This window comes from Dermacentor variabilis, chromosome 8, assembly GCF_050947875.1.
Source record: "Dermacentor variabilis isolate Ectoservices chromosome 8, ASM5094787v1, whole genome shotgun sequence".
Taxonomy (NCBI): Eukaryota; Metazoa; Arthropoda; class Arachnida; order Ixodida; family Ixodidae; genus Dermacentor; species Dermacentor variabilis.
The window spans coordinates 11,375,691-11,401,415 of record NC_134575.1 but is presented as its reverse complement, the minus strand read 5'-3'; the positions used below and the strand labels follow the sequence as shown (position 1 = coordinate 11,401,415).

General features: G+C 42.0%; 2 protein-coding genes across 3 annotated transcripts in view; one reads left to right on the top strand and one right to left on the bottom strand.

Moving 5' to 3' along the window:
- LOC142589617 (WD repeat domain phosphoinositide-interacting protein 3) overlaps positions 1-521 on the bottom strand; it is a 30,724-nt gene extending 30,203 nt beyond the window's left edge. For both annotated transcript variants that reach the window (XM_075701120.1, XM_075701121.1), the window contains exon 1: positions 344-521. In XM_075701120.1, the coding sequence (XP_075557235.1) occupies positions 344-413 (70 nt within the window). In that variant the 5' untranslated portion in view covers positions 414-521. The remainder of the gene's footprint in view (positions 1-343) is intronic.
- Positions 522-768: 247 nt separating this feature from the next.
- Positions 769-19,896, top strand: LOC142589616 (enoyl-CoA hydratase, mitochondrial-like). Its single transcript, XM_075701119.1, has 8 exons — positions 769-1,003; positions 3,079-3,270; positions 5,466-5,593; positions 5,972-6,071; positions 9,880-9,984; positions 17,844-17,963; positions 18,864-18,931; positions 19,734-19,896. The coding sequence occupies exons 1-8, from the start codon at positions 913-915 to the stop codon at positions 19,797-19,799; spliced, it is 870 nt and encodes a 289-aa protein (XP_075557234.1). The 5' UTR covers positions 769-912; the 3' UTR covers positions 19,800-19,896.
- The last annotated feature ends 5,829 nt before the right edge of the window (positions 19,897-25,725 follow it).

The window sequence follows — 25,725 nt, the reverse complement described above, 5'->3', positions numbered from 1 at the left end:
TTCGCAAAAGACGAAAATAGTCGAGGGGCGTAATTAAGAAATTGCCACGGGTAAAGTTCGCCTCGTGAGTTGAGAGAGCGCTGACCTCTTTTCAACAACGAGCTCGACAATGCGACTTTTCCCAGATAGATCTGTCCATGTCACACGCTGGCAAAGTGCGTCAGCTTGCGAATGAAATTGGTCAGGCAAATATCTAACGAAGACACCACTTTAACTGCCAGTTTTAAAGCGCAGCTGACTAGAAACCAGTGACAATCCTCACTGCATGAGAACACACACAAACAACCAAGCACGCAGTAGCAAAGGGACGCCTGCAGTGCAGTCGCCTTCAGTTGAGTATTACCTTGGTCCTGGTTGAAGCCGGCAAATAAGAGGCCATTGCCGTAGCGATTACTCGGCCAGAGGTTCATCATTGTGACGTTGCACCCGAAAGTGAACGTCAATTTGGTTGGCGACAGAAAAGCACTGAAACACCGCCACCACCACTGCCAAACTTCACAACCACCACATCCATCACCAAAAACGAAAACAAAACAACGTCTCTAATACGCAGCCTTAGTTTCGTACTAATGCCTACGTTGATCGCAAGCTAGTCAAAAAAGTAAATTAATTGCCTAATATATTATATAAGCTTTATAATAAAATAAGGCATGCCGTTAACTTATATAAGCTTTTGTGGTTTTAGGTTGGCGTCAACGCTTTTGGCTATTCTTGGCTACGTACAGGCATCGGCTAGATAAACGCCACAATTCAATAGAATCCAACTGCTTCCAAAAGCCGCTTCCTCTCTCTCTTACTACTCTCAAGCGAGTCGGCAGGTTGTTTCGATCGCCGCTGTAGTCAGCTGAGATAAAACTTAATCTCATAATTGTTCAAGCTTTGCAAATCGCCGAGCGTAACACATTGACAACGATGAGTGGCATTTCTATGTTCAGGACACTTTTTATTGGCGCGAAGCAGCTGAAGCACCCGGCGCTCGTGAAGCGTGGATTTGCCACAGCGGGTGAGATTTGCTGTTATCACAGTGGCCGCTTCCTAGCTGTGTCGGTGCCGTTCTTGCTGACGCCGTCAGTGCTTTATTTTTGGCGTCATAACTGTCAAAAAGTACTGCGTGTGGTTGCATATCTGTGTCACGGTCTGCTTGCACTTTCGATTGCAGTGGAATTAGTGCGATTAGAGTCGCTTTTTTCGCTCGACACGTTTCCTTCGCGCAAGCTCTGCGATATGTCTGCACCTTCGCAAAAATTTAAGCTCCTTGTTGGTAACGGCAAGGAACTTCGAAAGATGTCTTCTAATTTTATTATAACGTGCGCCAACGAACGAAATTGTAATGCCGTCACGACGACTGGGCCGCGGAAGACTCGTGTGAACTAACACCGTCGTGCCGATTATTCTTGCGCTTTTGAGCTTGCTTATCGTGTTAGTGATGTCTTCAGTACGCGGGAAGCGTTCGTTGGTAACTAAACTCGCCCTTCCAAGATCCAAGCCATGACCCCTCCATCCAGACATCGTGTGCTGTAGGACGACCTTGGGCGGGAGAACGTGAAACCTGGCAACGCGAAGGGCCTCAGAGTGCCTGTCTCCGATTAAAATTGCAAAGACAGGCATGCAGATACGGAACTGCGATGTCTACACAAGGAAGTAAAAACGTTATGAACATCCGCTACTTCTTCATAGTTTCCATCTTTCTTAGGCGAACTACCGTCGTGTTATATTCTTCGAGCCGCCACCTGAGGCCACCGCAACAAAAACTGGCAGACCATTGTTTTTAATAAAGTTTTTCTTCTTCATCATTATGCAGTACAGCGCACGGCCACAATACTCTCGCCCCGAGCTTTTTTTCTTCTATTTTTTTTTTCTTGGCAACCGTTACGACAGCACGTGACCGTGGTTCGATAGGTTACGTGGCTGCGCCTGCGCATATGCAAAAATATAGTCCTACAAGGTAGCTTTGTGATGGCACTTTTCGGAAAGATGTTTCAGTATGTCTGAGATTGTTAGGTCAGGTTTATTTTCATTAGAAGTGAATTTTTTTTTTAGTGTAAAATATGCTTTGATAGTAAAAATAAGCAGCCTTAAGATGAACACTGGGGCCACAATTAGAACACTTTCATTGCTGTATTGATGTTCAAGCTTTGAATAATGTTAGTAATGGTTTGTTATCGCATGAATGCAAGGTTTATTTCAACACCCGTACCACACTGCCCCTTATTTGCACTATGGTTTCTCGTAACTGGTTAATGTATCTTGTGCTGATACTCTGTTTATCTGCATGATTTCTAATAGTTCTTTGAGATTGTAGCACAACAATTTCTTTTATTCTGTTAACCTCCATAGACAGTACAGTCGTCAATGAGAGGAAACTCCTAACTTGCTTCTAGGCAACAATTACTTGTGATGTGTGGATTTAATCTGACATGTAATTATGCAAGAAATAGCATTCGTGATGAATATTTAATATCGTTCAACGCTTCTATGTGAGGCATGTGTGTTCGGTCGCTAAATTTTCTTAAAAGTAATTTGAGTGTTTCCTTTGATATAGCTAGATGGAGTACTGATGTGCTCTCGTTAATTAAGCCATTAAACACCCTCCAACTATGGGTTGTTAAATATATTGTCATGCAGTGACAGTGCAGAATAAAATACTGCCATAATTGTGAGTAAAGAATGTCACTGTTTATTGGACAAACTTATTTCCAGAAAAACAAGCTACACTTAAATCACAATGACAGCGGTGATCACAGTCGTCGTTCATGTAATCAACCTACGAGTCAAGTTCTTCCGCTGTTTATACATGCACCACTGTACGTTCCCAAATAATCACTGGTGCTCGCATACATTTGAGATGTACAACAGTATTTGCGTCATGCGTTCAATCCGATTAGACAAGACTTTCACTATAGATTTGGTGATAACATTTAAGTAATATAGATACAGCAGGCATGGCTTTTGCCATGCGATAACTTGATAACTGAGATAATCTGGTGAAGCACAGTCACTGGCAAAAAAATTAAAACAATGTATGTGTGTCACTATAAGTCCAAAGTACAATAAAGTGTGCTTTTTTTGTTCCGTCAGCATACGAGAACATTCTCGTGGAGAAGAAAGGTGCCCAGCAGAATGTCGCCCTGGTTACACTCAACCGGCCAAAGGCCCTCAATGCCCTGTCGAGCGCCCTCATGACCGAGGTCGGCCAGGCGATAGATGAGCTCAACAAGGATGAATCCGTGGGCTGCATTGTCATAACTGGCAGTGAGAAGGCATTCGCTGGTAAGGCGCAAAGGGATTCGTGGCAGTTGCTATGTATTCATTCGCTGTAAAAAAAGAATTTACTCATTATGGTGACTAACTGGCTATGGCATTCTGCTTAGTGCAAGGTCATGGGTTCGAGTACCAGCTGCACTGGTCATGTTTTGTTGGAAGCAGATTCACAAAGGCATCTCTTATAGCCTGTGTGTTGCCTTGAGTTGTTGGACTTGTTAATCACAAAAATCAAATCAATAAAAAATTGACTGCACTACAGTATCAAACCAAACTGCTTTGTGGGAGCCTGCAAGATAAAAGTTTCAAGCAAGTGAAAATTCGCATGCACTGGAGTGCAACAAATAGCTTTTATTTTGGAAAAAAAAATGAAATGAATCTATCTGCTATCGTGGTGACTGGTTTTTCTTGTGTACATATTGCATTATTGCAGGATAGTGTCAAACACTTTCTCTTTAGTTCTCTTGGTTGGGTCAAGCTATGAATGTTGTCAACCGGTGCATCAATCTGTGGGGTTTAATGCCACATGCTCACCAACTATGATCACTGTCACTTCAACTGATGAAGCCATACTGTAATTGCCATGCATTCTAAGCTGGTCACATTAAGGAATGCTATATGTTTTGTGCTCTGGGGCAACTGAATAATAAGAGAAAAAATTTTTTATCATTACTGCTTTCTTTAAGCAACACATTGTTATATGTGTTTCAAAAATAAATATTTGTTGAGCTCTTAATTTTATTCAAACCGCAGTGCCACTCAAACTCAATACCACAGTTCACTGGAGTGTACTTTGGTGATGCGTATTTACTGCATGTATTTAGTTTGCGTATTTTCTGTTAGAAACACTGCCTAGATTTGCAGTGATTAGTTAGAGGAGGTACCTTTTGGTTTCTCCAGAGAAGAAAATCTCAACACAACGCCATTTCTCATTTTTACACTTGACATTACAAAGTGAGGTTGTTGACACCCACTGCTGTGTTGTGCAATGTGGCAGTGAGAATTTGCATACTCAGAAGAAGGACATTTTAATTGCACGCTTACTTGTGTATGGCTTTCACAGAAAGTTGAAAGTTGCTTGAAACTCATGCTTGACATCCTCCCTCCTATTTTTACTCCCGCATTACTGTGCATGTATGCATTGTGACTATGTCTTTAGAAGTTAAAGTAGAAGGCAGTAGTTCTCGTGTGCAAAACATCTATCTCTGAGGCGTTCATTATGATAACTGTTGAATGGGCATTTGACAAATATGAGGTCACTGTAATATGAGGTCACTGTGTTGCGCTACCATCTTGGGTGACCGTGTCTCGCAGCCCTCATTGATGGCTTCTGTCACAATAATAAAGGGACACTAAAGGCAAATACTAAGTCACTGTGGACTGTTTAAATACCATTCCAGAAACCTTGCAATGCTTGTTTTATGCCAAGAAAAGACTTAGTTTACGGGAAAATTGCATCTGAAGGGTTTGAATACCTTTTTCGAAATTCAAATCTCCCACCACCCAACCAGAGGCGTGGTGACGTTGCATATGTCATCACCACCCTTTGCTGCCGTCAGTGAGTAAAATGGCACCCGGCAGATGGCTGTACCAAGCCAAGACAGAGTGGTGGATTTGCTGCTGCAGCTGCATCTTGGTCAAGTGGCATAGACCGTTCAGGCATCCCGTGACATCACATGGAAGTCATCCCGTGACATCACATGGAAGTTGAATTCTCTGCTACTTGCAGTTTGCGCGAGTTCCGCAAACCAGCAAAACTAGCACAGCACTACGCAATAACAAAACTACTGAAACGTGAAAGCATGGATAGCGCAGAGTCGAACAATAACGAAACCTTTCGACCGCCTGCGTCGTTGTCAAGGGTACTTTCAATGAGCTTTCTTTTTGCAAAAAGGAAATTAAACTGGACAAGTAGCATTTTATTTTGTCTTTTAATACAAGGATGCTTTTGCAACGAGTGGTTGAGTACTAGTAAGAATGTAACTGGGGAGTCTAATCATGTCCTGCATTTAACTCAGTTTCTCGATTATTAAGGCTCTGTTCACAATAAGACTGATGCCTTAGAGATTCTCGAGCACTAATCTTCCACTTTAGCTTGACTTAATATTTGCCTTTAGTGTCCCTTTAAAGAGTAGCCTCGGCGCCCTGAGTCAGTGTTGCAGTCATGATCGTATTGGACATTTATGCCACTGTGCTGCCTGCAGCCGGTGCGGATATCAAGGAGATGCAGAACATGACGTTTGCCAAGTGCTTCACGGGCAGCTTCCTGAGCCACTGGGAAAAAGTGGCGCAGTCCATCAAGCCAGTAATCGCAGCTGTGAATGGCTATGCGGTGGGTATGGGTTGTGCATTTTATGGTGGCTGCAGTGTTTTTCCTATTCTATTTGGCTTTGCATGCAGGATTTATAAGGCTGAGTCTTGACTGATTCTTTGCCTCATGGTGGCTCACAGCAGTCATGTCTACCTTGTGGATGTGAAAACCTCTGAAAACTGGATTTCCTGTAATGAAGAAGCAGTATCTTTACAAAACATTAGTGTAGGTGAAAAGTTCTTGTTGCATCCAGCAGCAGTTGGTATGAAGAACATCCTGCTAAGCTGACATTCCATTATGAACGATGAGACTGTTGTAACAATGATGCGATTCATGCTGTTGCCTGGACATTTTTGTGCTAGCGCTGCTACATGTGTCTTTGTTCTGTTTGCATTTCAGTTAGGCGGTGGCTGTGAACTTGCGATGATGTGTGACATCATCTATGCCGGTGAGAATGCAAAGTTTGGGCAACCTGAAATCATCCTTGGGACCCTGCCAGGTCAGTACTGCCATTGGGAATGGAAGCATATGGTTCAAGCAAAGCCCAGTCATTTATACTAATATTAGTGCAGACAAAACGTTACTGTTAGTATTGCCGTGAAATTGCTTATACAGTTGCTGACTGATAATTCAGATGCGCTCGATTATTTGGACAGCTTCATGACACCGCCATTGGTCCTATAAGCTTAATCTACAAGAATGATCAAAATTTCGGACACCATACAGTGCGCCGTGCGATAATTCGTGCTCTGACTGCTTGACCGTGTATTAATTTGGCCATGGAGCTGAGCAGAAGTTGCATTGTTTTGTTTTCAATACATCACTGGCATGGTTGTCGACCATGTTGCTTAAGCTTTCTCGAAACTGATAGTATCAGAGCCCAGTTGATCAATAGCTACTGGCCACACTCAGACCACTAAGTTACATATGATGCATTTCATCATCATCATCATTCATTGTCCCTTAAAAGGCCCCTTGCAGGGTATTGCATAAGGGGAAAGCATTTATGCATGAGTAACCACATTAGTCATAAAATATGTATAAACATGTCAGGGGTGCACCTTGCATGGGCATTGAAAGCATTGTAAACATAAGATGTGGCAAAGGTGTGAGTAGAGTAATTAGTCCTGGAAATACGTTGTCAGTAACTGCTACAATTTTTTTGAATTGCACTCATCAACCATTAATTCTGATAGCTTGTTTCACTGCTCTATACTGATGGGCAAGAACAATCTATTAAATATAGTGGTGGTGCTATGTAGGCACAATTTGTTGTGCAAGTTCCATTTCGGGCGTCCAGAGTTTGATTATATATAGTTAAATAGCGACTCGGTCATGGATGACTTCAAGCACCTCCAAGTAGTGCCAACTTCAACATTGATGTCTGCACTGACGAGGGCGGCAAGGGGACTGCCGGACGTTGACTGTTGCAAAAAATATGCATCATTCAGTTATTACAGCTCGGTCGACTTTTGTTATATTGCCAAGGGATGAATATTCAGTGCATGCATTGGCTGCACTTTCATCTACCTGTAGCAACAGCATGACAGTGGTCGAGATACATGCCAGTATTTTGTAACAGCGCCTCCTGCTTGATTCTATGTCACTTTTATCATCGACCGTTCAGGGGCGGCTGATCCCGTTGATAACGCTTCGTCCACGTTATCAACAGGATAGCATAAGAATAGCATAAGAAAAGGCATTGCTGCAAAATTGTGGCTACGAACTGTCTAACCCAAAGGCAAGCACATTTACATGCCGCAACACGTTGACGAATTTAAGCCATACTCTCGGATGATCACTTTTGAAGATAATTTACCTTTGTGACTTTTCACATGACAAGCACTGGAAACGTCGATGGGCGACAGTGTTTCTGGCACTCTGATAAGACAGCGCGATGGGCATTGTGCCCAGAACGTCGTCGCTTGTAGATGCCGATGAGCCTTGTGCTAGTCAGGCAAAATGGAAGATCCCAGAAGTGGCAATGCGAAATGAAGGTGCATCTTTTTTGGCCCCACTTGTGGCATAAATTCACTTATTTCCTGTTGAATTTGGTACTTCGGACTTTCTGATGGTCCCTGCCTATACTGTACTCCACTTCAGAAATAGCAGGCAATGCTGTGGAAGGGATGCAACTAGTGTGGTTGTAAAAGTCTGACTGCGCTTTTCACAGTGCAGATGTTTTTTATCTGCAACACTTTCTGTGGAATAATTACTTTATGTATCACAACTAAAACTTGTGCACATAAGGTTATGTCAAATCAAATAGCACAGTAAAATCTCATTATAACGAAGTTGAAGGGGGAGCCAAAATAACTTTGTTATATCCATTGCTTCATTATACATAATCCATTATTGCACGTACTGCACTGTGGATCTCTATGGGTATATCAAGGGGAATTTCACTTGCTTCATTATGTAGTAGTTCATTATAAGGAAGTATGGCTATACTTATGCACCTTTCTTTGCTTTTTGTATGTGACATACTTGATCGTGAGCGCAAGTACTGTGCCTGCTGGACACAGAAATGTATTGCTCCTATCAGTTGGTGCTAAATAGGTTTATATCTGCGAAACCCTCTGGTGTAATAATTACATCATATTCTGCAACCATAAGGCTGTGAGACTTCTCATTACATTGAATTACATACCTACGTCTTTCTTTCATCTGCGATGTGCCATTTTTCGGTTGCAAATGCAAACAGTGTGAAAAGTCATTTTAGCTTTCACAGCATTGCCTGCTATGTGTGAAATGAAATATAGCTGATGTAATCATCAGCTGAATCTTTTCTGTGGCATATAGAAACAGATGCAGATGGCATGACAATTTGTGTATACTAGTATATATCATAGTTTGGTTTGCAAGCAGCCCACATGGCTTATGTGCCACCTGAACCAAATTTGAGGGGTTTAGGTTGGCTCCTGTGATTTTCTTATGAGTAAATTTGGTAATATTTTATCATTAACGTATGAATATGTTGCCAAGCTTTTGTAGTTGCAATAACTTTGTTCACAGGACCCTAAACATTATTATGAACTACTAGTAGTCTGTTAAGTTGAATAGAGCTGCTACGAGGTCAGGAAATTTGTAAGTACAGCTGTCTGCAAAAGATTAAGAGCATGGAATTTGCAAAAATGTTAAGTTATCTTGCAGATTTGGTTTTCCACCTGTGATTTAGGCGAGTGATGTAGTCTTCATACAATGAAGTATCCACAGCCTCTATTTAGCTTGTCGCAACTCCCATGCTCCAAAACCTTTTCTGGTTGGGGGTGCATGGCATGTGCTGTGGGCTAAAGACATGGATGAATAGGAAGAATTTCACCTGGCATCGTAGCATATTTACTTAATTCTGCATTCTCATTCCAAAAAAGTACAAGAAATGACATGCACATTGAATATCAAACCAGAACTACAATTGTGACAAGCTATTGTAATTGGCATTACAAATTTCTGTAATCTAATCCAATTTATTTCTTGCTGCAGCTCTGGGAGCTGCAGTACCGTTGTGCTCACTCCATGAGTTTGTTAGGCTGCCATGGTCTACAAGCCATTTAAGACTTGTGGTATTGTAACTGCTATGTACAACACCTAAGATGAGATACTCTTCACTGTTAGTAGTGATAAGGAGGTGCCTGACAGTGCTGATGAGGGAGGCCTTGAATGTTGTAGCTCAGATGCATTAAACTTTTATTTTGCAAGTGAGAACAAATTGCCATTACTCCATCTCTCTTTCTTACTGTGAAGTACTAGTGAGTGAACAATCAAGGGCATTGCATGTGTAATTTCTTAAACTTTGAAAATCAGGTGCACATTCGAATTAAGTAGATATGGTTCTAATTCAGTTTTCTAACAGAAAGGATGATTTACCATTTCTCTTTATTAGTTTTCTCACGGAAACACAGTGCACAACTGTGTTATGTTGTTATCATTCCAAGCCACCACAGTTGTGCAGAGGGCCATTGCATTTACCCTGCACAATGTTGTGGACTTAGCAGAGCACAAAACACATACGGGAGGCCTTGCTCAGGTGGTCCAGTTTTCTCACTGACCGGCATGCTGACTTCAGCAAATGGAGTCAAGATGACTTTCATTACGGAGCCTTATTTGACTTCCTGCATGATGTGGACTTTACGTTCATGTTTACGTTTCCTTTTTTTTCTTACTATGCCGTATGGAAGCCTTTCTTGAAATAAAAAAGAAAAAAAGAAAAAAAGTGTGATGGCTACCTTGCAAGGAGCCTTGTCATTCTATGCTCGATGAAGGCAGGTCAACAAAAGCAGTGAGTTTAAATGTGCCCTTTCCCTCAGGTGCCGGTGGTACCCAGCGCCTGACCAGGGCCATTGGCAAGTCGCGGGCCATGGAAATGACGCTCACTGGGAACCAAATCACAGCTGCTGAGGCTGAGCGATACGGTCAGTGCCCGCTTTCTCTTTCCTACTGGACTTCTGCACGCTTGTGTTGTTCCTTTGCAACAGGTGCTGTGGAAATCGACTTGCTTCAAATCAACTGGGACCTGCTGCGGTAGCTTAGTGTAGCGGCAGTGCACTGCTGAGCTTGAGGTCATGGGTTTGTTCCTGACAAAATGCAATGACGCTGACCTACTTAGATGTTAGATATAGGTGCACTTTAAAAAAAGCCCAGGTGGTCAGAATTAACCCAGAGGCCCCCACAATGGCGTGCCTCATAATTATGTCACAATTTTAGTATCCCAGAATTAAATTCGATTATTTAATAAATTGGTATAGGGCAAGAGTTCGGTATGAGGCTATAATTCACCTTCTTTCTTCCCCTTAAAGTGAATGAATAAAAGCAATTACCTGGACAATATTATTGCACGATTAGCCAACCTCTGGCAGACAGCACCACAAATTTATAGTGACGTGGTGTTGAAGACTGCGAACAGTGCAGACTAGACAAAAAACAAACAAAAACAAAACAGGTGTAATATGTACCCTTGTATGCAAAAGTAGTGCTCCCTTCATTTTTGCATCAGCTAGTAAAAAGTTGTAATTTCTAGTTGACGATGTGTGCTATGCATATCGCTGCGCCTTAAACAAGAAATATTATCTGACTGTGCTCACATGCTATTGAAATTACTTTTGTTAGCAGTAGACATTGAGACCAATCCGGGACCTAGAAATGATACAACTGTACTTCCTGCTGATATTCTTATGTTCTGAAGGCGTTGCAAATCGGGTCGTCGGACATGTTTGAGCAGTTAAATTCACTTCGGTCAACCCTTGCTGATCATGAAAAAACGTTCAGCAACCTCGGCACACAGTTGACCAAGATTGAATCCGACTTATTGTCACTTTCAAATGTAAAGTCACAAATAAATAATGTAGAAAGTGTCGCTAATAGCAGCGCTGTTCAATTAACCGGTCTGACCAACTGTACTAACGAGATGTAAAACAGATACAGAAGACGTAACCTGGTTTTTTACCGGCTCAGCAATGCACGAAATGAGCCATGGCATGTTTTTGAGGAATTCATAATTGGGCACTGTCACAAAAGCCTGGGCATAACTATTAAAGGACGTGATGTAGAATGTGCCCACAGACTTGGAACTTTTCAGGAGAGGAAACGGAGGCCAATAATAGTAAAATTTGCCCACTTTAAAGAAAAGGAAGGCATCCTTTTCTCAAGTGGTGAGCTGAAGGGCACCGAATACGGCATTAGTGAAAATTTTTCCCCAGAAATTCGCCTGGCCCAAAGATGTCTAATTGAATTTTGAAAAACGCAGCAATCTTTGTTTAAGCTCTGCTACAACAAACTCGTCTCTGGCCGAAAAACCTACGTTTACAATCGTGCTAAACAGTCTGTTGTCGAGCGCCAATCCTAGCAGCAAGTGCAAAAGCCACTGAGGCCAACTCAGTGTAATAAGCAGAATCTATCATTGCTCTACACTAACATCCGCAGCCTGATACCTAAACGGCATTCGTTATGCAGCGTCATTTTTTCGTCGTCCAGTAACATTGTATTACTAATTTAAACATAGTTAAATTCCACAATACTTGACTGCGAAATCCATCCTGATCTGCCAGAGCTTGACATTTTTCGCAAAGACGCATGCGGCTATTGCTACCCGTGGCCAACTTAAGTGCTCTTCTGTAAACGGAAGAACGCCTTTAGAAATGATTTGGACATGCTGCCATACCACTTCACCTACACGCTCATCGGCTGTTGTTATCATCCACCCAGCATTGATAGCTCCTTTTTTTAGTTTTTTCACGATGTGTTGTTAGAACTAACAACAGCTTATCCTAACAACCCCATCTTGTTACTTGGGGACTTCAACTTTCCAACTATAGATTGGAGTAATGTTGTGTCATGTCTGACACAAAAAACATTGCTAGTGAATTTATCACACTCGCTTGCTCTTCGGTCTCTCGCAGCTGGTTACTAAACCTACGCGAATAACTCAACACTCGTCAAATATCCTAGACCTCGTCTTGATGTCACACCCCGATAAGACGCCTCCTCTTGCATACGTCAGTGGTTTTAGCAATCACACCGTCATCCATGCCACATTTCCTCACAATATACTCAAAAGTAAAATAGCAAAGAAAGTACTGATAATAAAGCCTATTATTCAAGTATTAGTCATGAACTTTCTGTCTTTCACGAGGAACTTGCCGTTACGTATCAGCCGTGGTCGACCGAGAGTAACCAGGCGCTTTTCAAAACAGAAATGCTGCGTTTAATAAGTCTACACCTTCCGATTATCACGTTAAATGAAAGAGCGCGTTCCCCTTGGTACAACACTACTTTAAAGCGCTTGAACAATAAGAAAAAAACTATTATTTTGCATAGCTAAATCTTCAGGTTCTCTTTCTTCCTGGAAAAAAAAATATAATGAAGCCACTAAACAATGCAACTCATTGAAAGCACACGCAAAGCGTGATTTATTTTATACTGCCGTCCCAAACATGTTACACTCTAACCCGCGGCATTTTTGGAAAACGATAAAACCTGAATATAATAGCGCTATTTCTCTATATGATAACTCTGGCTCATCCATTTCTGACTCGGATGTTCCTGATGCCTTGAACCTTGTATTTTGTTTTATGTTCACAAAAGAACCTGCCAGTGAACTTCCAGATTTATCATTTTTTGATTTTCCACCAATGGAGGGTATTTATTTTAGGCCAGAAGGCATCGTTAAGGTTATAGATGGCCTGAAGGGCTCATCATCCTGTGGGATAGATGGTATCGATGCCAAAGTGTTAAAAAATACAAAGTATGTGTGTAGTTCGATCATTGGTATCATTTTTCAGCAATCACTTGACACCGGCACTGTTCCAAGAGACTGGAAAATAGGGAAGGTCATTCCAGTCTTTAAAAAAGGTGATCGGTCTTCTTCAGGTAATTTCCGTTCCATTTCACTCACCAGCATATGCTGCAAAATAATGGAACACGTCATCTACTTTCATGTTGCTAAGTTCTAAACTTCAGTGAAGTTCTTTCACCCTAATCAACATGGCTTCCGGAAAGATCACTCATGCAAAACATAGTTAGCTTTATTTATTCAGGATATTCATTTAAACCTCGAATGTAATATTCCAACAGATGCCCTGTTTTTAGATTTCGAAAAGGCTTTCGGTAATGTTTTACGTTGTCGTCTTGCTAAAATTATCATGATCTTGGATTGTAGCGCGAAGTGACACGAACACAGACAGGAGCAGACAGGACGAGCGCTCCTGTCTGTAGCCTCGTAGCCGTCATGTCTTCGCGGTCGTAGCAGCGCTGCCGAGCAACTTCTTCGCATTCAAATGCCACACATCGTAGTCAACAGCAGATCCCTGTCGTGTGCCAGCGCCGACTTCTTCGTGTAGCGCTCGTCCTGTCTGCTCCTGTCTGTGTTCGTGTCACTTCGCGCTACAATCCAAGATCACGTTACTGTACCAACTCGCCCAACTTTCTATCCTTTTGCATTAAAATTATCATGCCTAGACATCCACCCACTTGTTCTTAACTGGATGCAGTGTTTTTTAACTAACCGAAAACAGTTTGCATACGCTAACAACCTTATATCTTCCGTTTCCTCCATTCTGTCTGGTGTACCTCAGGGCACTGTTTTTGGGCCGCTCCTATTCTTAATCTGCATTAATGACCTGCCATTCACTGTAACCTCGGTAATACATCTTTTCACTGATGATTGTGTCCTGCACCGCCCTGTCAATAATGTCGCTGACGTCTCTTCCCTTCAGGAGGATCTCTTTCATGTTCAATACTAGTGTGCCACATGGCTCATGTCACTGAACATTAGTAAGACTGTACACATTTCATTCCATCGTCAACATAACTACAACCCCCCTGCCTACAAGATTAATAACTGCACTATATCTACCGCCAACTCCTTCAAGTACTTAGGAATTCACCTCTCCAAATATATGTCTTGGGCAAATCATGTAAGCCACAGAATCAATTCAACTAACAAAATTCTTGGTTATCTTCGCCATAATCTCTTCATGGCACAGCCACCTGTCAAATCATTTGCCTATAAAACGCTTGTGTTACCAAAACTTGAATATGCATGCGCTATCTTTGCCCCCTAGCAAACTGATCTCACTAAAGCCCTTAAATCTGTTCAGAGCCGTGCTGCTAGATTTATTCTTTCAGATTACTCATATCACTCTAGCATTTCATCACTGAAATCTAAACTAGACCTATCGCTTCTTGCCTCTCGTCATCGCATCTCTCACCTATGCCTCTATCACAGGTTATTTTATTCCATACCTCGCGACGGCCAGCTGATCCAGCTGGCTCATCGTGTTCATCAAACAGGTCATCCAAACTTGATAATCTCGCCACAAGCCCGCACCACTGCATTCCTGCCGTCGTTCTTCGTCTGAATTGCCCAAGTCTGGAATGGCCTTCCGAGACAAACTGCACTCTTCCGTGACACAGCGCACTTTAAATCTGCCATCGAGTGTTCCGACTCATCTTTCTAATGTCCATCATCATCACTTCTTCCTCTCATGTAATGTCCTCTTGGGATTCTTGAGGTATCAGTTAACAAAAAAACAAACTAATGTGTAAAAGCTCCGTCAAGTGATGCTAAATCGCAGTTTGAGGAGCTCTGGGGGTTCTCTTCTGAGTGTGACTACGCATGTTTTTATTTCTTCCTGACATTGTGCTGTTTGCTTTTTGACCACAAACCAACTAGCCTAAGTCTACTCTCATGCTTTACTGGTGTACGAGCCCTCCAAGCGCATGCATGTAGTGATAGTCGAATAACTGTCTGGTTATAACTGGGGAGTGAAGTTTTCGGTTTTTACCGTTAGCTACCTGCCGATTCAAAGTTTAGACTGGTTAAAATGAAAAAGTGCCGAATTTAGTAATTCATCATGGCTCATCACACTGGGTCTCAATACAAAAGCTCCCACATTTGGGGTTTCTGAGCAAGCATGTTTTCTTTTTGCCAGTTTTGCTCAAACCTTGCCCAAATACCTTTCCAACCTCATCATGACAAAGGAGATCAGATAAGGGAGCTTTGTGCATGTCCATTCCTCCTCACTTTTCATGCATATCCTCGTACGTCTGGCTGTGAAAAAAGCAAGGGGAATGTATTAATGGGGTAAAAAGGCATGCCTTCCAAGCAGGAGCCATCATCAGTGCATGCCCACTTGTGGACATAAACAAGATGAGGACACAACCAGAGAGCCTATTTCAAGAGGCACAAGCCAACGGGCCATTGTGGAAATAGTAAGAGTTGAGGAAGTTGCGGAAGCCCCATCTTTTTTCGCCAAAGCATTCCTGAAATAGACGTGCCACTTGCCCAGCCCAAGCGCTTATGCCAATACACAGCATGCATGGACCTGCTTGCCCTTTTTACGCACTCGTGCTTCTTTGTAGTGTCCCAAGGATTATGTGACTGGAAAATGCAGTGACCTGAATGGCCATGTCTTTTGCAGGTAGCAATTCAACTGCTTTCCGTCAGCGAAGCGTCAACATGGAGCGCAGCTTTTTAAAAATGAAAATGATAATAAAAAGAAGTGCTGCAAGCTCTATGACTACCATCTCTGCATGTAGTACTACTGTATTTACTCGCATAATGATCGTATTCGCGTAATGATAGCACCCCTGAATTTTGTCGGCAAAATTAGATGTTTTTTTTTCCCGTGTATTGATTGCACCCCGAACTTGTCGCAGCGATATGTTGTGTGCCAAGTCCAGCTAATGATGATCGCGCTTACCATCTGTTGAATGCTGTCAAATGCTACGTGAACGACTCATGAAGACATACCAAGCGGTCTGCATGCACCAAACATTTTTAAGCAGATGCCCCATTTCATTCCTTTCAGCACTTTCTGCACTTCCATGAAGAAAAAAAGCTACGACCAAACTTGTCCTGGCTTTATTACTCGTAGGCTTCACAATGGCTTTGGTCAACAACGACAAAAAAAACACCTTTCGATCCTTCTCGTCTGCACTCGCGGGCACGCAACAAATTGCAAGTGGCAAATATAGTGGCCACGTTTACACTGATACGTTAGAAGTGTACTCTATGTATATATGCCGACGTTTGTAACACAGCTAAGATATTCGCCTACCCTTAGTGGAAACATGCCGTAGTGGGATAGTAGTGAAGACAAATGCCGCAGTTTTTGCAGCATACCTGCCATGTGTTTCTATGTCACTGGCAGCTATGCATGCCCATCTCTGTTTCTGTCCACTCAAAGTGGACATGGCAACGTTATTGTCGCAAACTTGCGGATATTATTCATGACTAATACGGAAGAAACTGTTTCAATGTACGTTATGTATTTCAAGAAGAACAAAAATCGCGTTCGGCTTGCTCCGCCGGCTGCCATATTTGTTTTGGTGTCCTGCACTGTTACACTGTTACACCGTTACAGCGGCAGCCGCCTGCTTGTTGACATGTTGTCATCCTGCAGCAAACGCGGGATGAAAAAAAATTGATTTTCATAGGAAATTTTACGCCGGCAATGATCGCACCCCTAAATTCCCGTCAATTTCTTTTGCAAAAAAGTGCGATCATTATGCGAGTAAATACAGTATATGTGCATGTATCTTAACAAATTTCTTGCATAATTAATTTGCCTCACTGCCTTTATCACAATGAAGCTTTCTCGTTTTACTGTTTCTTTCCAAATATAAGAACGTGTGAGCACTTTTTCAAACAGCCGAAAATGCCAAGAAGGTATAGTATACTGTGAAAAATAGGAACCACTAGGTGCCGAATTTTCAGAGGAAAATAAATGCTTATAAATGCCTGCCAAATTAAAAAGAATAGATGCCAAAAACTTCAATTCTTATTTAGAACTAAGTTTTTTTTTTGTTTTGTGGGGATTAATCCTATAAAATCTGAAAGACACCTCTCAATAAAAAGATTAGATAATTCAGGTTCATCTGAAGAAGTGAATTCTGGGGCCCTCAGTTGTTATCATGTGACCATGCTTTCTAGACACATGGTGTTGGAGCTGTGTTTGAGGATCTTCATGTCAATATGGTTGAAAACGTAGTGGAAGAAAATAGTGGAAAATAAATCCACGTGGGCAGACTTCACGAGAGCACTTGCAACTCTTCGGGCAACCTTCTCATCAACCTGAGCTTCCACAGGAGAATTCCAGTGCAGTGCTCCCAATTATTTAGGAACTACCTATAAGCTGAGTCTGTTCTTTTGCACGACAGCTACCCTCTCCTTGCTGTGCATCTGCAGGTACCGTTTATCGATAAAATGACACACTTGCGACAATCTTTGGTGCGGACATCAACTGCAAGCTTGACATTGTAGACAAGGAGAAGCACTGTGAAGTGATTCACAGCTGTCTGTAGTATTACGCTGCTGTTGCAAGAAAGTAATAGCCATGCTGCACGTCGAAACATTCCTCACAACTTCCATACACTGGCAAGTCATCCTAGTACCACGCTGTGATCGTCAACTCAAATCCAAAGACTAAACTGCTTGCAGAATTAACACATGTGAGCAGTTGTTTACTGCCTTTTTACCATCAGGGCATGACACTAGTAACATAGCTGGTAAGGAAGTTCTGAATATCATGTCAGGCATATGCTGTTGCAGAAATCATTGAGTGCTTAGTTTTATGAATCATGGTGAAAAAACAGTGTGAGAAAAAGGGGGGAAGGAAGGACGAGCGATGCTCTTGTCCCATTGCTCTCATTCTGTTTTCTTCACCGTGAAGCAGTATACCGACAAACTCGGTTTCAAACCCTTTGGCAGTTTTCTAGAGAATGCATGCATTATGCAGGTCCTTCATTTCACTCACTGTACCTTTTCCCACAGGTCTGGTGAGCAAGGTGTTCCCACCCGGTCAGCTGGTGGATGAGGCCATCAAGCTTGCCGAGAAGATCGCCAGCTATTCCCAGGTGTCTGTTGCACTCTGCAAGGACAGCGTCAACCATGGTGAGAATATAGGCCTGAGTGGCCTCACGAGCTACAAAAAGCTTAGAGGCCTACTGCAACGAAATTTCGAACCACATAAGAAAGCTAGTTTGAGATAGTGTGGATATAGAGCAGCCTCTGTGCAAAATTTTGTTTCAAATAAGAGTGTATGCATCACAAAGAGCTTGCAAAATAGACGTTTCTCTACTGAAGCTGAGAAAAAATTTCCCACCAGCTTGCTAAAAATGGTGCAGAACCTAGACTGTTAAGAACCAGCAGGGTGAGGGTTGCAGAGGTGTGCGGCACCATGGCCTCCTTTATTTTTTCAATGCATGCCCAGTGACAGGGAAGCTGGAGGTCACTGAGAAGGTGCCACTTTCGCATTAGTTGGCCACAGTTCATAGGCACAGGGTTAGGGTTATGGCAACTAGCATCTTTCACGGCATGGGATTGAACATCATGCGCAATGCAAGGAGTGACAGGAGCACCCAGCCAAAGTTGTCCGTACTCTGTCAACAACACGGATTGACTGGGAGTGTGGTGATTCTGTGGTACACCACTGTATTGCGCAACGACTGGACAGGCATTAGAAAAACACCGGAGGCAACGGCTGCACCATAAGTGGCCACCTTTATCACCTACAGGAGGAAACACCACTGGACATGCACTTAATGCGGTGAAATAGGGTCTGTAATCCAAGACTCATTTTCTCCATGTCACTGCCAATTGCATTACATTTTTCTCTGCCACATTATGAATGCATTCTAGTTTTTGACAGTAAAAACGCACTGGGCAATAGCACTGGACCGCGAACCAGTTATCCTTTAGTGGTACCTTTGTCTCTCTCTAAGATTTGTGTTCACACGTAAACGCTTGTTCAGCCAATTCTGTGTAACCATGCTGTTGTTTCTTTTGCTTCAGCCTTTGAGACAACACTCCAGGAAGGCCTGCGCGTTGAAAAGCGTCTTTTCCATGCCTCTTTTGCTCTGGTAAGTGACTGCCTTGCTTTAAGCAAAGTTATTATGTGACTCCTAATAAGTTCCAGTGCGTCTTCAAGCCTACATAGTTCATTTAATTATAGCTTTCTTGCTTTCGTGTTGTGGTTACTCAGTTTCAAAACCGTCAAGTTTTGAACTTTTTAAAATATGACAGTCTTTCAAAGCCCTTTAAAGCCGCAATTATTTTAAAGATATCAAATTCAGAATAGGAAAGCTTATGTTGATGTGCATATTTTCAATGGTAGATAATTAGTACCAGAGAATTTTGCCGTTAGCAACATTACTAGAGTAACAAGAGCTACTTGTCATAAAAACAGGAGACTAGATATGGTCAATCTTGTGATTATGTTCCTGCATGCGCAGGAACATAATCACAAGATTAACTAGGACAATGCCACTGTTGTTGCCAAAGAAAAGAATGTGTCATCCCGACGGCTGCTAGAATCTCTAATCATTCAATTGACGCCAGCTACGATGAACCGGACACCAGGGACTATGCCTGCTGTTTACGCACATTCATTATGTCACGTGCTGGCTATATAAGTGACGACGATTTCCTGTCCAACTCAGTGAACAAGGAACCCGTACGCGGTTCCGAAACGTCAGATTATTTATTCATCAGACTTGGTCAGTGACCGTAATTCCCTTCAGGAGACTAGATTGCGGTAGACTTATTGGAGTTGTAGAAATTTTGCCTATACATATCCTTGTGGGCAGCAACACCTATGGTAGTCCGAGCATGCTACCTGTTCATGTCGGCCCTCTTCATAAAATGCCTGTTCCATTCTTCTAGGATGACCGGAAAGAAGGCATGACTGCTTTTGTTGAGAAGCGGCCACCGAAGTACACGAACAACTAGGTGTCTGTCGTGCAGCTGTGAAACATCCTTGCAAACCTTCCCTACGTGCATTTTCTTGAATTTAGGTGACTCAATAAATATATATATTTTGTGCATATTCCTTTTGTCCTCTCTTCCTTTGGCAAGTGGCTGCCTTTGCCTTGAAAGTGCATGCCTGTCATCTTTCCAGTGCGAGTGAAACACAGCTGTTGGGATGATAAACCACACATATTTTTCACGGCTGTGAAAGTAGGAAGCTGATGCAGGTAATCTCCGATTACAGGTTGCTTTTGAAGACAAGGCAGGTATTTTTTTATATTTATGTATGTATGCTTTCTTTTTCCAGGCCCTCGAATGCACGCAGAAATTTATTGGAGAGTCACCAATTGGTAGTTGCAGTTAATGCTATGTATGCATCATTCTTATAACCCGGTCTGCCTTGTTTCTTTAAGTATCATGTTCTTGAAGAAAAGCTAAATGCTTGTTGCATGGTATTGCTACTTCATAGTTGCTTGCAAAAGTTACTGGTACTTTCTGAACATAAGTTGCAAAAGTTGGCCCAAAAATAATATTTTCCACTTTTAACTTTTATGTCTCTAAAACCCTTAGTTTTCATAAGATTCATTTCATAAAACTTGGAGATTCCTTATTTTCACAAGAATTTATAAGTTATGTGGTGATAAAGATGGCCTTGAAATCTTTTTTTACTCAAAGCAAGTTTGACACACTTGCAGTTTAGGAGAGAATATAGCTTCTGTTCTATTTGAGACATTGTAATAATTTTTTATCCATAGGATAAATGCATGGAGTGTGAGCTAAGCACAACTTTAGTGTATTTCCTTCAGGCTTTCTTTTTTTTTTTTAATGAGTCATGTTTCCTACTTCAAGATTGGATTTTCTTTCAGACAACTTTCAAGGGATCTAACCCTAGTTCAGGTCAAGCTGGGACATTATACTTTAGCATACACTTTAGACATTCTAGATTATTTCTATACCCTAACCAGTGTGTTTGTATCTTTGTCTAGATGCTAATTTTTCTCCAAAGAAAAGAACCCAATTTCTACGGAATATTGTGCACTACTTGTCCTAGGGCAATTTTTTTTTTTTTTTTTTGATATCGGCACATCACAAATACATAAGGTATGCAACTTTGGCTGAGATATAGCCATAAATAAGCTGGCTTTTAAGTGTAGCGCTCCTGTCTAAATACATGAGTACGAAGAAATCATTTTTCTTGGCAACAACCGCACCAACTTTGATGAGACATGCTGAATTTAAAAGAAAAAGTTTATATCAAGTGACCGAAGCAGATTATTTATTCTGGTCGCCAGTTGTTTAGGAATTTATAAAAATTGAAAAAAAAACTTTAACTCTGCAACTCAATAAATGTAATGATATCAAAATTCTGTAAACTGCATCTGTTAAGAGATCTATGCGGACAGAAATAATATATGTAACTCTTAAATGTACCATTAATTTGTGACTAGGACTTGCAAAACCGTTGCAAGCATTGCAACACTTTCACGTAAGCTAAACTCGTATATCAAATTTGACCGCTTCAGATGCTCTAACAGACGCAAATTACAAAACTGCGATATCTGTTTTCAGTGCAGAGTTACGGATTTGCAAACTTTGTGTACCTAATTTTTTTTTTCGGGCTTGCTGATTTTCGATATTTTTTCTAAATGAAGTCGACGTGCTAAGTCGGAATTATGCTTCCTAGTAATACAAGAATTTCATTTTCTCTCTCGCATGCGACAAGTTTGATTCAAATCGGTCCAGCGGTTCTTTCTTAAAATCATTTTTGCTTTTTACATGTATTTGAATTGAGAAATCGGAGGTAGCCTTAAGTGAAAGCTTCCTCCTGAAGACAATCTGTTCCGCGTGATAGTCACATGACAGCACATGTTGGCCAGCGCAGTAATATAAGGTGTTACGTAGGCTAGTCGTAAGCACCCTGTCATGGTGGAAGCAGTGGAGGCGGTACATGACTAGAGGTATGATATTCGTCTTCTTTGGGTTTGGGCGCCAATGGATCGAGCATTTATGCGCATTTCGTGAGCAATCTGTGCATTTCAGAAGCACAAAAGGAGGGCACTTCAGCAAGGCTGCGACGGCGCGTCCCCTGAACTGTTCTGCAGCACTTGTCTACATTTATAGAAGCAAGATGAGCTCCTCTTCTCCTCATCATCAACCATCCCAACAATTCCACTCCACTTCCCTCTTCCCCAGTGCCGAGCATTGGGGTGGTTGCCCAGCTCAGTGCAGTAAAAATGGTTGAGTACCGAGTTTTGTTATCCGTCGTAAAACCCGAGGCGGTAATAATTATCCGGGAGCGTTCCAACATCGAGGACGTCGTTGCCAAAGTGTGGCATTGCCACGTAAAACCACGCAAAAATTTCGCACTTGCCATCGTCGGCAGCACTTCGTAGGCGCTCAGCTTCGACAGGCCCTCACGGATATGCGAGTGTGTGTCTGAGAACGAGGGTTGCTGCTACGCGCTTTCTCTAGAAACTTTGTGGCATGCCACGGAAGAACCCCTCTTCTGTCGTCATAGTGGTGGCTGTTCCAATGCACCACACGGGACCATCAATGCCTTCACCTGGAGTATTCCCGACAAATGTGAAAAATGCGAGATTGTGATCTACAATTGGGACAAGATAAGAATAACTGAGGCGCCATATCTCCGTTCTCCCAATTTTTTTTCGAAGGCACTTGAAATTTGTTTAGATACACACGTGTTCCACAGGAAGACCGAGCAGCTAGGTGGGGAAGTGTAAAACAAAAGAAAGCAGCACATGAAATTTGCCAAGTTAACAGAAACATGGAGAAATCAAAGTAATTACAGTTAATACATTTGACACAGAAATAGAAGGGTATGAGATACTGTAGAAGAATCGACATTTGGGCGATTGGTACTGGTTGAACATCTTGAAGGGGCAGCACAAGACGACGAAGACAAAAGGCAGGGAACACACAGGACTGTCCTGTGCGTTTCCTGACTTTTGTCTTCGTCGTCTTGCGCTGCCCATTCAAGGGTATGAGATACATACATGCAAAAAAAAAAAACGATAAATGGCTCGATGAATGACTAAGCCACAAGATCACATCTAGCTGTCACTGCAAGAGTGCCTGCAGTGCACATTCAAAACCGCTTGCAGATTGACTTGCGTAAACATAGTTAGGTATAGCATTCCTACCCAATTTGTAATCGCATGGGGGCAGAAATAATTTGTAAATATGTCGGTGCGTGCAATACAAGAGCAGATTCTGCGCACGCGCGTGTCGGAATGCGTGGGATGACAATGGTTTGGTGGCCTAGCGCTGAAGCATGTCGCAAGCAACATCCTGGACTGGAAGCGTCGATAAAACGTCGTATGTTTTTTTTTTAAACTAAAAGTGCTCTTTCTCTCTTTTTCTCAAAAGCGACCCTTGCGTAGATTCTCGACGGAAGAGCTTCCGCCAAAGCTGGCTTCTCCGCAATAAGAGGCTTTGTGGGGTGAAGCCCACTTTACGTATTCTCTTCGCTGCACAGGTGATATAGCGAACGTCGCTGCGACAGTGGTGCCATTAATGCAATTGTAAGAAAAAGTATGCGTCAGCCTCAGTGGAACTTACATGACAACACGTGGCTCTGAGACCGGACCTCCACTTCTGTGATTTTTTTTTTTCCTTTTCACTGCTCTGTGCAATCCTTAGCGTCCCGTCAAGTATTGAAGTAATGACGCGCCGAACGGCGCTTGGCGGCTATGATAAAAAGAAAAAAAAAAGGCGTCAGGCTACATCATAAATGCTTCTGCTGTACATATGTTATGGCACTAAACTCTGAACTTTTCTTTTCCTTTCTTGCTTATTTGGTTTTGCGGGGCAGGGGCTATGACGATCGTGTGAAAGCGCCCGATAATTTTCTCTCAATTAATGGCATTACATTTTTGCAATGGACGTCATGGCCTATATGCATACCTGCCAAAATTCGAACTTTAAAATTCGTAAAATCTAAACAACAAAATAAAGGGGGGGGGATAGCACACATCTTTTTCAAAGCTTGCCTTATCAGGGATACATACACAGTTTATTGAAGCTAACTTAAATTTCGACGAAGTGCACAAGCAACAACAAACTTGGCACAGCAAATACTTTAATAGTGGAAAGTAGTGCATTACTTTTAGACCACAGTGACTTTTTCCGCGACTTGTTCAGAAACTTCTCTGGTTCGAAGCAAGTGCCCCTCGCATTCTTTCACCATGCATCGAAAGGCCTACTAACGTAATGTTCTGGCGAAAATAATTTATATTTCGTAAAACTTGGCGCAACACTCGTAGAATAGTAAAACGAACCAAAATTCGCAAAGTTTACGAAACTATCGGGGCAGTATTCAGCTATGCTTATGTGACATCAGTGAGCGGCTGGCCGAGGGTTTCAGTGCTGCCACCTGCGAATGGTCACATTCCCGCCACGTGACAGTCAGCTAGGAGACAAATTGACGCCGGAGTGCAGGGCGGCTCAGTTGAAAGTACTTCGAATAAAACTTGGACATTAGCTAATCTAGCTTCATTACATATGCACATAGTCTTTTTTTTGTTCCTAAAATTTGTTCCTGGCTGCGCTTTTCTGCTGTTTCTTACCTTGCACTAGGATTTTTTTTTTGTCATAAGCAGTACGCAATCTTTGCACACGCCGTCCAACATCGCCCACTCGTGAGAAAGAATCCTTGTCAAGCTGCTCAGATGATCGGGTTTTATGCTGGTGCTCCATCATTGTAACGAAGTAACGTCGACCAGTTAATCTGAATCGGTAGATCAGCGTACCTCAGGTGCGCTGCTTTCAAATGCAGATACAACGCTGTATTTACGATAAATACCTGTACATCGATCGATAAAGACCCGTGCTTAAGATCAACTCAGTATTATTCTGTAAGAAAACGCCGTGTTCAAAAGATAAGGTCGTACTAATGCCGCATTAACGTTTTTAAATGCTTTTTTTTTCTTTCGTAATATGACTGAACACTGGAACAAGCTGCCAAGTGATCTTGTTTATTGATATGATTTTCGAAACGTTGTTGGAATTGCCTTCTAATGAACTAATTGTGGTGTGCTGATCGTGCACAAATTGTAGCTTGTAGTACGGGAAACTGCATGCAACACATTTTTAGTTTTACGAGTGCTTGTCTGTTACTATTATTTTTGAGCGGTTGGAATGGAAAGAAAGGAAAGAAAAAGAAAAGAAAAAGAAACCGTCATAGCCAAATTAATGGCACTACAGCATGCCTCATAATCAGATCGTGGCTTTGGCACGTAAGACCCTAGAATTAAATGTTTTCTTTTATTTATAACTGTTGAATACTTATTTGATGCTTATTTCTGATGTTTGTATTGCTATTTTACCAATATGCCAAATTCAGGTTGTAGCTAAACCACCCTGCAATAATGCCTTATGGGCGATGTAAGTATGCATTAAAAGCAAACGCCCATGACAGTATCCCTCTAAACGAGCGTAATAAAGGGCAGCTGTGGAAATGCCTCAGAGACGGAACAGGTTGAGACGACTTTCCTCGCGCTTCATGCTTCGTGTTCAAAATTTATTTTGATGGCCATTTTATTATTAGTCTTGTCTTGTGTGTGTGTGTGTACGCTCTCAAGTTATGATCATTCGTGCAGTTTTAATACACGCACCTACTTTTCAGCAATTAAAATCCTACTACTCCCGGTATCGTTTGTGCAATGTTGGTTGTACAAATAACGTTGGCTAAATTATCTTTTTTTTTATCGAATAGTCGCGCTGCTGTTTCCGACATTCGCCTGTTCCACATACTCACAGAGTAGTCATAATGTACTCCTGTAGCACCTGTGTGAAAACCGCTTAACTTGTGGCACAATTCATTATCCCATTGGTAGGGTCCTCCAGGACAGTTGCATTTTCTCAAGAGGCTCTTTGCGAAAAATGAATT

Excerpts from the sequence above, each read along its gene's own strand:
- LOC142589616 (XM_075701119.1), top strand. The coding sequence starts at position 913 with ATGAGTGGCATTTCTATGTTCAGGACACTTTTTATTGGCGCGAAGCAG. Across the intron at positions 1,004-3,078 it reads GCGTGGATTTGCCACAGCGG|CATACGAGAACATTCTCGTG; the intron begins GTGAGATTTGCT and ends TTGTTCCGTCAG. Across the intron at positions 9,985-17,843 it reads TGCTGAGGCTGAGCGATACG|GTCTGGTGAGCAAGGTGTTC; the intron begins GTCAGTGCCCGC and ends CTTTTCCCACAG.